This window comes from Trachypithecus francoisi, unplaced genomic scaffold, assembly GCF_009764315.1.
Source record: "Trachypithecus francoisi isolate TF-2019V2 unplaced genomic scaffold, Tfra_2.0 Lachesis_group20, whole genome shotgun sequence".
NCBI lineage: Eukaryota > Metazoa > Chordata > Mammalia > Primates > Cercopithecidae > Trachypithecus > Trachypithecus francoisi.
Window position 1 is genome coordinate 71,855,229 of NW_022681466.1, and position 12,029 is coordinate 71,867,257.

Sequence of the window (12,029 nt, forward strand, 5' to 3'; positions counted from 1 at the left end):
CCGGCCCTGAATTCTTTCTTGGGGGGATCCAAGAATGTTCTCTGGGGGTCTGGATCACGACCCCTTCCTGGTAACACTCGCACTGCCCATTTGGCCAGGACTGTGCACTGTGGATTTTGTAATTTATTCCCACAGACACTGAATGAATGAACCACCTCCCAGCACACAGGTGTGTGCCAGGATTTACCTTCTGTGGAGGGATGATGCTGGCTTTCTGTTCGCTGCAAGCTGTCTGGGATCAGCTGTGTGACTTAGGGCAAGTGAAATCCCTCTCTGTTTCCTTACATGAAAGTGACAGGGAAGGGACGTAAGTGGCGGGAACTTGGCCAGTGGGTCTCTAAGATCTACCTGCTCTGAGTTTCTGAGTTTAACAGGTCTGTCCCAAGCAGGACAAATACCCTTCATCTTTGCAGGGATGTGGACTGGGCTGCCACTGTCTCGGCCAGGGACGTGCAGGGTGTGACTCCTCTTCTGAGCTGTCCTGTAGGTCTGGGTGAGGTTCCAGCTCCAGGCCCTCGGCTGAACACCCACCCATCAGAACCCCCAGGGGAGGGCTGCTGGTGGAGCGGGGACTCCCCGCACTTTCTGCTGACCTCGGAGGCCCGTGAGAAAAGGTACTGGATTTGGGAACAGCCCAGTCCTACACCCCGCAGCTACGGAGACGGGTTCCCGCTCAGGATAAGGCTTCGTTGTCAAACCGAAGGGCTGGGGAGAAGTGCCGTCTGTTTTTCAGAAGGGATTCTCCCGGGGGTGGGGCGGGCAGCGCGGTTAGCCCCCGTGAGGGAAAAGCTCTGGTCCCCCCTGGGCGGCCGGCGGCCCTGGAGGCAGCTCGCGGTCACCCTGCTGCGCTTGTCCACGAGTCTGCGCCAGCCGCAGGTCTCTGCGCTGCGTGTCCTGTGTGGCCACAGCCTGTGCAGCCGAGCACCGGGGCGACCCGCGCCTGCGGAGCCCCTGAGGACAAGCCTTTCCTCTGGGACCGGCAGGAGCGCCAGAGCCCGCCTTCCTGGGCCAACAGGCGGCTGCGGCCTTACGAAGCGCATTAACTATTCATAATTTCCAGTTGTTTGCTCGCTGGCTTCGCCCGGTTCCCCAGGCCTCTGCGGGATGGGATCCTGCTCCGTCTGGCTCCCCCGACCGCCAGGTCGGAAGCTGTTAGCGCCTCCCGGGTCCCGCTGGGACAGGGCGAGGGGTCAACGCGCCCCCAGAGCCCCGGCGCGAGCGGGTCCCCGCGTCCACCTGTAGCGCGCCCGGGGCTAGACCGGGCTGGGGCGTTTCGTGCTCGGCATCCCCAGCGCGCGGGGATCGGCCTCTGGGGGCGGGGCCGGGAGCCAGGGGGCGGGGCCTGTCTGGCGGGGGCGGGAGGGGCGGGGCCTGCCGGGCGGGGGCGGGGAAGGGGGCGGGGCCGGAGGCGGGGCGGGGCCTAGGCCGGGGCCGGCAGCCGCGAGATCCCGGAGGCGCGCGGGCGGCGGGGCAGGGAGGGCGGCCGGGAGGGCAGCGGCCCCGGCCCGCGTCTGCGCCCCTCGCTGTCCCGCGACCCCGGCGCTGGTGCCTGGGGCCCCCCTTGCGTGCCGCCATGGTGGGCCGGCTGAGCCTGCAGGATGTGCCCGAGCTCGTGGACGCGAAGAAGAAGGGCGACGGCGCCCTGGACAGCCCGGACTCGGGGCTGCCCCCCAGCCCCAGCCCCAGCCACTGGGGGCTCGCGGCGGCCGGGGGCGGCGGAGGCGGCGGGGAGCGCGCCCCGGCACCGGGGGCGCTGGAGCCGGACGCGGCGGCGACCCCCGCGGCTCAGGTGAGTGGCCCCGCGCGGGCTCCTTCCCTCCGAGCGCAGCGATTCCCGCCCGGGACCCCCAGCGGCTCCGGCCCCCGGGCGCGCGGTGTCTGGACGGGGCGGCCATCGCCGGGAGCCTGGGGCGGGAGCGCCGCGAGCCTGGCCAGCTGGAGCCGGTGGCTGGAAAATTGTCATCGCCTGGGAGGCGCGGGAGCCCCGGGAGCGGCGAGCCGCCGTCTCCTCCCTTCGGGGTGGCGGTCCCCGGGGCTGCCAGGCTGCGGCTCGGCCACATTCCTGCCTTCGCCGGGCGGGGGGCGCCTGGAGGGAACCCCGGCCCCCCGGGACTCCGGCCCGACACACCGCGGCTTTGGGTTCCCACGGGGCTGCTCGCCTCCTCCCAGCCGGGCCGGGAGCGGGTGTGCCCCGCGCTCCGCATCCCAGAGCAAAGGGGCCAGAGCCTTCCCGACCTTTAGGGAAGGTCCCTGCCCAGCCTGCGGCCTCCCGCGGCCGCCTCTTGGCCCGAACACCGAGAACCCGGGTCGGGCACATAACGGGTGGGAGGCCTTTAGGTGGGTGGAAACTTTTACAGAGTAATCCGTTTACTTTACTTTAAAATGTTCATTTAAAGAAAAAAAACTCCACCTAATCTTTTGCCTTGGGAGTCGTTCAGATGTTGGTGTTTGCTGCCTTTACTTAGAAGTCTGCGGAAGCCACATCCTGCCCGCAGTCTCAGAAAAGCTGGTCCCAGCACTTTGGGAGGCCGAGACGGGTGGATCACGAGGTCAGGAGATCGAGACCATCCTGGCTAACACGGTGAAACCCCGTCTCTACTAAAAAATACAAAAAACTAGCCAGGCGAGGTGGCGGGCGCCTGTAGTCCCAGCTACTTGGGAGGCTGAGGCAGGAGAATGGCGTGAACCCGGGAGGCGGAGCTTGCAGTGAGCTGAGATCCGGCCACTGCACTCCAGTCCGGGAGACAGAGCGAGACTCCGCCTCAAAAAAAAAAAAAAAAAAAAAAAAAGAAAAGCTGGAAGTGGGGCTGCAACCCGGCCCTGCCCCCCGGGGATGGAGACATCCAGCCCCTCCCCCGGGTGAAGTCGGCGGCGGCCGCTGCTGTCCCTAGGGTGGTCTCGCCCCTCCCACCTTGTCTCCCGGTGGGCATCAGGGCAGTTTCCTCACTGCCATCCCAAGGCTGGGCTGGCTTCAACTTGGCCTTCAGTGTCCTCCCCTCTGGCCCCATCTGGCCTTGTCGTCCACCTGCCCTGGCCGCAGGCCGGACACACACACCACACCAGCGTTTCTGCTGCCACCCTCCACCCGCATGCCCAGGGCCTCTTACCTCTCCCAGGAGGTGTCCTGCTGGCCCCTCAACGCCCAGCTCAGGTCACCTCCTCTGGGAGGCCTTCTTGATGCTTCCCAGGGGCCAGAGCCCACAGCTACATCCCCATTCCAGCGGCCCTTCATTCATGTGTCTGTTATAACCTCTGCTGCCCCACATCACCCCAGCCTCAGCCTGGAGCAAGGGCCGTGCTCAGGGAGGGTCTGTCGGGTGGGCGGGGATGGAAGAGCAGAGAAGGCACAGAACCGAGTGCCTGGAAGAAGGCAGTGGGGGGTTCAGAGATCACCAGCCTTCTCATGGGGACACCTGGGAGGTGCCCCCTTCTGTTGGGCAGGGTCTGGCAGCCAGAGAACTGGGGGCAGAGCTGGGCCCACTGTCACTATTTGGGGGCTGTTTGCAGAAGTCAGTGCCCACACCTTATGTACCCTACCCCCCCTGCCCTCCACCAACACACACACACACACACACACAGTTCACTGACCTTGGCTCCCATCCACCCCTGCTCCTCTAGCCTGGCCTTGCTAAACCTCCACCCAGGTCCAGGACCTGGACCCTCAGGGCCCTCTGTGTCTCTGTCCTGGTCCCCTTTGGCTTTTGCATTTCCACCCATGCCCCCACTTGACACACCTTGTCCTGGTCTCATGATAAAGGTCTTAGAGCCAACCTTGTAGAAACGTTTGCCTCCTTCTCGGTCCTGGGAGATGTGGGGTGGGGCCGCTAACTCCACGCCCTGGCGCAAATGTACATCCTTCTCTCAAATTAGGCAGAGAAAATGATAGATCCCAAGTAAACCAGGGAACATAAAGGGCTTCTGTGTTCAGACTCCACACTGTGTTTATCTTTGCACGCTTAACACGGAAGCCCTGATCCTGCAAACTGGATGAAAACTAGCACCGTGTCTAGTATGCAACTGCCTTCTAGTGAGCCTTCTTGGTTAATCAGAACATCCCATGCATTGGCGGGGCTGGAAGAACTGCTGTGCTCTGGTTCACTGAGTACTCTGGATAGCGGAGGGTGACGGAGAACATCTGATGTCCACCTGTCTCTTTTTTTTTTTTTTTTCACATGGAGTCCTACTCTGTCTCCCAGGCTGGAGTGCAGTGGCACGATCTCGGCTCACTGCAACCTCTGTCTCCTGGGTTCAAGCGATTCCCTTGCCTCGGTCTCCCCAGTAGCTGGGACTTCAGGCACACAGCACCACGCCTGGCTCATTTTTGTATTTTTAGTAGAGATGGGGTTTCACCACATTGGGCCAGGCTGGTGTCGAACTCCTGACCTTGGGTGATCCACCTGCCATGGCCCCCCAAAGTGCTGGGATTACAGGTGTGAGCCACTGTGTCCGGCCTGGTGTCCATCTTACCAATGAAAGTTTTTTATTTAAAGACAGAGTCTCCTGCTCTGCCCGCTCTGTTGTCCAAACTGGAGTGTAGTGGTGATCTCAGCTCACTGCAGCCTTGACCTTCTGGGCTCAAACCATCCTCCCACCTAAGCCTCCTGAGTAGCTGAGACTATAGGCGTGTACCACCACGCCCAACTAATTGTCGTATTTTTTGTGGAGATGAGGTCTTGCCATGTTGTCAAGGCTGGTCTCAAACTCCTGGGCTCAAGGGATCCTCCTACCTCCACCTCCCAAAATGCTGGGATTACAGGTGTGAGCCACGGTGCTTGGCCAGATTGAATCTTTAGTTAAAAAACAGAAAATTTCCTGGCAGTATATATATATATATATATATTATATATATATATATCTTTTACCTTTCCTAGAGTCTTGCTGAGACAGTGACAGAGGGAGTGCTACAGAATGGAGGATTTGGGTGAGGTGAGCCTCCGCTCACCAAGGTTTCTCACCGCAAGGCAAGGGGTAGCGGTCTGGCTCACGTTTGTTTCCTCTTTGCAACTGTTCACACAACCTTAGCAGTGAAAGGGGGTGTCCACCTTGCTGTGCTGATAAGGTCACAGGGCATGTGATGTGACTCCTCTGAGGGCACACGGCACAGTCGTGGTCAACCTGGGATTTGAACCCAGACCTCTCGGCTCCCTGCCCAGCGTTTCTCTGGGGTGCCCAGCACCGGGGACACAGATCCCATTTGGGCCGAGCCACGGCCTTCTGTGGGTGATGCTTAGAAATGTCCTGTGGGGGCCGGGCGTGGTGGCTCCTTCCTGTCATCCCAGCATTTTGGGAGGCTGAGGCGGGCGGATCATCTGAGCTCAGGAGTTCAAGACCAGCCTGGCCAACATGATGAAACCCCGTCTCTATTAAAAATACAAAACAGTTGGCCAAGCATGGTGGCACATAGCTGTAATTCCAGCTACTCAGGAGGCTGAGGCAGGAGAATTGCTTGACCCTGGGAGGCAGAGGTTGCATTGAGCTGAGATGGTGCCACTGCACTCCAGCCTGGGCGACAGAGCGAGACTCCGTCTCAAAAAAAAAAAAAAAAAAAAAAGAAATGGCCCGTAAGAGCTCTGACGGCATTGTTCTCTGTCCTTGAAGAGTCCAGCGTCTCTGCCCCTGACTCCCGGCTGTGTGCTGAGGCTGTGTCCCCTGTCCTTTGGCGAAGGAGTGGAATTTGACCCCTTACCACCAAAGGAAGTAAGGTAAATGCAGCAGGCCCCAATTTTATTCTTTTGTTTTTAACAATTTTTATTTTTTATTCCAGATATGAATGCTTGTTGTTATAAAAAATTAGTTAATTGCAAAAATGTGACAAAGATGATTAATAGTTTGGTGAGTCCTCTTTCTGTTTCTGCATTCTAACCCATTAAATATATAGGCATGCTTTTAACGTTAAAATGAAAATGAGATCGTGTTTTGTATAAAGTTCTGCCTTTTCTTTTTGCACTTCATGAATCATGACCGTCAGAGGGTTACAGTTTTGTCAGATATAAATTCTTCTTTCCAGCAGCTGCTGTCCCCTACTCCCTTACCTGCCAACCCCTCTCTGAGGTCTTTTCACCTTGTCTCATAGTGTAATTTCACTAGGCAAGCACTGGGCTTCCTCTGGGGACTATCTCATCCAGCATTATCTGGGGGCAAAGATGCACTGACAGACTCAGGTAAAGATAGGTCTTTTTAGAGAAAGGAGTTTTACTTTTGGTACCTGGTGGTTTGATAGCTGGAGTTTCCGCTGCATCAACACAAAGGCCCCTTTGACATGGAACAAAGGCGAGTTCATCAGTTGGGAGGTGAGCAGTTCAGCCTTTTGTTCCTGTGGAGCTTGTATTTTGAGCAAAATGGGGCCATGACTCCCACCAGCCTCTTAACTGCTTGCCTAAGGAGGAGAGAGGAGATTTCCATTCCACTGGCAGAGAAGAATACTGATTCTTACTCACCTGACCAGTGGGTAGGGCTGGTTGGAGGCAGTGCTGTTAGATGTGTCTGTATGAGACGCTCATACACTTTTCAGTATCTACAAAGCTATAAGAATTCAGTAAATGCATTAAAGCTTTTGCTTCTATAAGAAAACTAACTTCTGGGCCAGGCACAGTGGCTCACGCCTAGAATCCGGCATTCTGGGGGACTGAAGCAGGAGGATGGGCTGGAGCCCAGGAGTTCGAGACCAGCCCAGGAAACAACAGCGAAACCCCGTCTCTACAAAAAATACAAAACTTACCTGGGAATGGTGGTGCATGCCTGTGGTCCCAGCGACTCAGGAGGCTGAGGTGGGAGGATCGCTTGGACCTGGGAGGTGGAGGCTGCAGTGAGCTGAGATCACACCCCTGCACCACTCCAGACGGAGCGAAAAAGCGAGACTCCACCTCCAAAAAAAAAAAAAAGAAAAAGAAAAGAGAAGAAAATCACTTCCAAAATTAAAAGAAAGACTTGAAAAAATTAAGTGCCTGAGGAACATAGATGCTAATTTATCTTATGGTAATCAAGATGATAATTGGCTTTCATTGGTAAGGTCAGATACCTGGGTTTGGGGAGGGCCCCAAACCAAATGCCAGGGTGAACAGAGTGTTAATATTTGGTAGAGCCAAACTTTCAGAACCAGCATTCAAGGTTTCTGGGTTCCTTTATCCTCTCATTAACTAGCTGACAGGGTGGGCGCGGTGGCTCATGCCTGTAATCCCAGCACTCTGGGAGGCCAAGGCAGGAGGATTGCTCGAGCCCAGGAGGTTAGGACCAGCCTGGGCAACACAAGAAGTCCTCATCTCTACAAAGAATAAAAGATATGTTAAAAAAAAAAAAAAAAAAAAGAGGCCGGGTGCAGTGGTTCATGTCTATAATCCCAGGGTTTTGGGAGGCTGAGGCAGGCAGATCACCTGAGGTTGGGAGTTCGAGACCAGCCTGGTCTACATGGTGAAACCCCCGTCTCTACTAAAAATACAAACATTATCAGGGCGTGGTGGCGGGTGCCTGTAGTCCCAGCTACTCGGGAGGCTGAGGCAGGAGAATCGCTTGAACCCAGGAGGCGGAGGCTGCAGTGAGCCGAGATTGCACCACTGCACTCCAGCCTGGGTGACAGAGAGACACTCCGTCTCAAAAAAAAAAAAAAAAAAAAAGAGGAAATGGAGGCTCGGAAGAGCGAAGTAACTTGGCTAAGGTCTTAAGCTTAGGCGAGTGGGAGCGGGATCCAGGGGCTGCTGCCTGCAGTGGCTAACAGTGATGCGGGATAAGCTTGGGAATCCTGCACCCTGTGTTTAAATCCCAGCTCTCCTATTCAGTGGCACTGTGACCTTCACCTCTGCACCTCGGGGTCCTCTCAGGGTTGTTGGGGAGATTAAATTGGATCCTGTAAGTAAAGTACTTAGAAGGGTACCTGGCACATAGTGAGTCCTCTGTAGACTCTGTGACCCTATGTGTAGCTTCTCATGGGAGCAACCGTGTTTCTACATGTGCACCCCACAGATGACTCAGTCACGGTGGGGACCCCAAGCCCCTGGCTCAGAGGAGCGGCTTCACGTGGCCTTGTGTCTCCCGCGCAGGTACACCTCCTCTGTCAAGTACGAGTCCGAGCGGCACTTCATCGACGACGTGCAGCTGCCCCTGGGCCTGGCCGTGGCCTCCTGCAGCCAGACGGTCACCTGCATCCCCAACGGCACCTGGCGCAGCTACAAGGCCGAGGTGCGCTTCGAGCCACGCCACAGGCCCACGCGCTTCCTCAGCACCACCATCGTCTACCCCAAGTACCCCAAGACCGTCTACACCACCACCCTGGACTACAACTGTCGCAAGACGATGCGGAGGTTTCTGTCCAGCGTGGAGCTCGAAGCCACGGAGCTGCTGGGCGGCGACGACCTCTCCGACGAACGCTGACTCGGCTGGGCTGGGGTCGGACCGGCTGCTCCGCTGTCCTGCCCCCTACTGCCCTGGCCAAGCCGGGCGACCTTACCCTTCATGTCATTCCAGCCCCAGAGGAGTCTAACCTAGAGACACCTCCAAGCCCGGCCAGGGGAAGAGAAAGAAAAAAAAAATTCACTGCCTCTCATAATTATTGAGATCTTTGTGTTGTAATGTTTAAGCTGTTTTTAGAGGGAGTATATGTCCTGGTTTGCTGCTGTGTTGGTTCCCCAAAGTCTCAATCAGGTGAGGCAACAAAAAGACCACCAGAACCACAGGAAAGCAGCAGCAATCTGGGGTCGGGAGGGAGGAGGAGAGCTCTTCCTCCACGGCCAGTTTGTCCGAAGAAGAGGGTGGAAAAAGTGAGATTTTAGAAATTTCAGCCACGGGTGTCTTCACCACGCAAAAGTGGTGCTAATTCAGTACACGGTGACACCTGCGTGGGTTCAAGGGTTGAGTTCCGTTCCTTTGTTTTTAAATTTCCATCTCCGTTTGTGTTTCCTGTTAACCTAAACTCTTGTAGTTCTCTAAATCTTTTTTCATGATATCAAAAAAAAAAAAAAAATTCCTAAACCACAATGTAAGATGCCTTAAAAAAAAAAAGGTTCTCTGTGTTGCCTCCTGCTCTGGGAAGGCCAGGCCCATGGGCCGCCGGGTGTGGCTTTGGCTCCGGTTGCTTCCTCACCGTCAGTTCCAAGCACAGGCTCTGAGAAAACGCCTCGAACCCTTGGCATGTGGTGACCGTCTCCGCAGGCTTCCGTGAGTCTCCGACAGGTGTTTTGGGCTTTTGGAATATTTTCAGAATACTTTCTTTCCCATATTTTCATAAGGCAAAACGGAGCCGGAGGGCCTTTTCTGAGAGAAACGGCTTTCTAAGTGTATGCCTGGAAAACACTTTTTGGGAGTCCGCAAGGGGAGTGGACACTCAGGACATGAACCGGTGGCCCTGGCTAAGACCTGCGGCCGCCCGGAGGAGGCAGACGCCGATGATGACCTGGTTCATCATGAGAGGGGCCGGGGTTGACTCATTCTTAGGATTTCGATGGCGTCAGAATTGCAGAGGGATTTTGCCAGTGCCTTAAGCATAATTCGAAAAGCCAGGAAGGCTGGGCACGGTGGCTGGAGCCTGTAGTCCCAGCTACTTGGAAACTGAGGCAGGAGAATCTCTTGAGCCCAAGAATTCGAGACCAGTCTGGCAACATAGTGAGCCTCCATTCTAAAAAATATGGCAGAAAAAAAGGCGAGGAAATCTGTGTCCCCCACCGGCCAACAGCAGACAAGGTGCATTCACAGTAGGGAGCGATGTCAAAACCTGGCCGCTGTGCTGGCGCATTCCTCTTACCCACCGCACGGGTGCAAGTGGCATTCGACTGCCATGTTCCCGAGGACCGTGAGAATTCGGCTGACCCGGCCCGGCAGTGGGGGTGGACCAGGGCCTGGTGGCTTCCGCTCTGCCTCCCACCACCCCATCCTCCCCCCGCCCCTTCTTCTTGGGACCTCCTGCCAATCCCTGTGGTGTGTGAGTAAAGAAAGTGGCAGATGGTTTTACTTTTTTCTTCCAGTATTGGAAAGAACAAACTAGATATTTCCTTTGAATACATCCAAATGATGTCAAGTGCCCGAGGGTCACCGAGCACCGTGAGCTCCGCTGCGGCTCCGGTTTCTGTGGACGGCTTCCATCTGTCCCGAAAGCAGAACTGAGAGCTCCGTGGTGCCCCGGGGCCACAGCAGCAGGTGCGGTGATAATTGCTGTCGTGTGCAGTCGCTGGAGGCCTGGAGAGCCACGTCCTGTGCAGACAACAGCGTCAGTTCGCGGTGCCCCTAACCAATGCAAGCACCCTGTGGACACAGCCTGCGGTCCACCCGTGGTCTGAGCTTGCCGGACTGAAGCTCGGCTGGGACCCAGTGAGGGGCCACCCTGGCACCCGTAGTATCCTCAGTCACATGCAGAGCCAAAAATGCTTCCTGTGTTTGGAAGAGCAAGTGACGCAGCATTTATTGATAAAAATGGATTTTTCTGTCTGATTTCATGCTGTGGTCATTTAAGTGGTCAATGTCTTTTTTTTTTTTTTTTTTTTTTGAGACGGAGTCTTACCCTCTTGCCCAGGCTGGAGTGCAGTGGCACGATCTCGGCGCACTGCAACCTCTGCCTCCCGGGTTCAAGGGATTCTCCCGCCTCAGCCTCCTGAGTTGGTGGGACTACAGGTGCCCACCACCACACCTGGGTAAGTTTTGTGTTTTTAGTAGAGACGGGGTTTCACCATGTTGGTCAGGCTGGTCTCGAATGCCTGACCTTGTGATCCACCCGCCTCGGCCTCCCAATAACTTTTAAGTTATGTTAGCAGGATCCTCAAGGCCTTGCTCTGCCCCGTGGAAACACTTGCTTGGATGAGCTCGGAAACAGTACTGGCTGCGTGGCAGGTGTGGGCGTTGCGTGGGAGGACGTGGCCTTTGAACACCGCTGTGTTCTCAGAGACGTCCTTAGGAGATTTTTTTGGGTCTTATGGGAACTGTGTTAAGTTCAGGCAAATCATGCTAGGTGTGGAGAGAGTCTGAAATACGTCAGTAAAGTAAGTAGGAGTGAGCGATTGTGAATGTGTAATGCAAATGGGAAGCCAGGTTTTATTGGTTTAAGTTATTCAACAGGGAACCAACTGTAGTTCTTTCTAATCCTCTTTCTCTCCAAACCTGCTTTGCTGAAAGTTGCAGAAAAGGAAGTGTGTGGAGAGAAAGGGAGCGTTTCAGGTGGGTCAGAGGAAATGGTGGATTCATGTTCGTTTGCAGGGTGGAAGCAGTGGTTTTTAAGACCACTGATTAAAAACAAACATTCCTCAGTGTATCTGAGAGATGCTGTTTATTTGTTAATGAAAAAGCTTTTTTCTCCGTCTCTTAAATTATGGCTTTCATGTAATAAGGATATTTTTAGTGAAAAGTTATTTTCCTTGCAAATTACAGACCTTTTTAAAAAAACTTAATTTGAGCGAGTACCTTTTCATTTGACACTTTTACTGTTTCTAACCTTAGGAAAGCAGAATAGCATCTGGCAGACAAGACATTTTCAGTTTACCTTTGACACCTGCCCCCTCTCCATTTCGCTTTGTGACATCTTCATTTAACAATAAATTATCTGAAAAAGCAAAACTTAGAGAGATGCTTCTGTTTTTAAAGTAGTGATGACTGGGAAGTAATTATGTCCCAGGGATGCAGCTCGGTCTTGAATGCTGATCTGCCCTGTTGACTTCAGATTCACCCCAGTTCAGCGAATGCCTCTATTTTAGCTACCGTTCCTTATATAGGAACATGTACTCAGCACAGACCCTGCCCTGAGGCAGATTCACATAGCATTCCTGCCTTTCCCTGCAGGCGTCCCACACAGTCCTTCCCTGTGGTGGATGAGTCCTGGGTCTAGAGGTAACAGCACAGGGATCCACCATCTCCCCTCGCTGCTGCCTGGGACCTCCTGGCTGCTGCTCCTGAGGCTTTATTAGATGTTTCTTTCTTAAAAACCTCTGTTCTTTAAAGACTCCGTTAAGAAAACCTAAGTCAGAGAGTGGGAGAAAATACTCACATCTGACAAAGGACTTGTATCCAGAATGTGTAGCGAGCCCTTGAAATCAACATTTTTTTTTCTTTTTCTTTTT

The 12,029-nt window shown here is 54.8% G+C and overlaps 1 protein-coding gene across 1 annotated transcript; it reads left to right on the top strand.

The window, feature by feature from the left end:
- The first annotated feature begins 1,422 nt into the window (after nucleotides 1-1,422).
- On the top strand, nucleotides 1,423-11,523 carry RFLNB (refilin B). Its single transcript, XM_033185239.1, has 3 exons — nucleotides 1,423-1,789; nucleotides 5,599-5,702; nucleotides 8,034-11,523. The coding sequence occupies exons 1-3, from the start codon at nucleotides 1,574-1,576 to the stop codon at nucleotides 8,362-8,364; spliced, it is 651 nt and encodes a 216-aa protein (XP_033041130.1). The 5' UTR covers nucleotides 1,423-1,573; the 3' UTR covers nucleotides 8,365-11,523.
- Nucleotides 11,524-12,029: the final 506 nt, after the last annotated feature.

Excerpts from the sequence above, each read along its gene's own strand:
- RFLNB (XM_033185239.1), top strand. The coding sequence starts at position 1,574 with ATGGTGGGCCGGCTGAGCCTGCAGGATGTGCCCGAGCTCGTGGACGCG. Across the intron at positions 1,790-5,598 it reads CGGCGACCCCCGCGGCTCAG|AGTCCAGCGTCTCTGCCCCT; the intron begins GTGAGTGGCCCC and ends CTGTCCTTGAAG. Across the intron at positions 5,703-8,033 it reads TTACCACCAAAGGAAGTAAG|GTACACCTCCTCTGTCAAGT; the intron begins GTAAATGCAGCA and ends TCTCCCGCGCAG.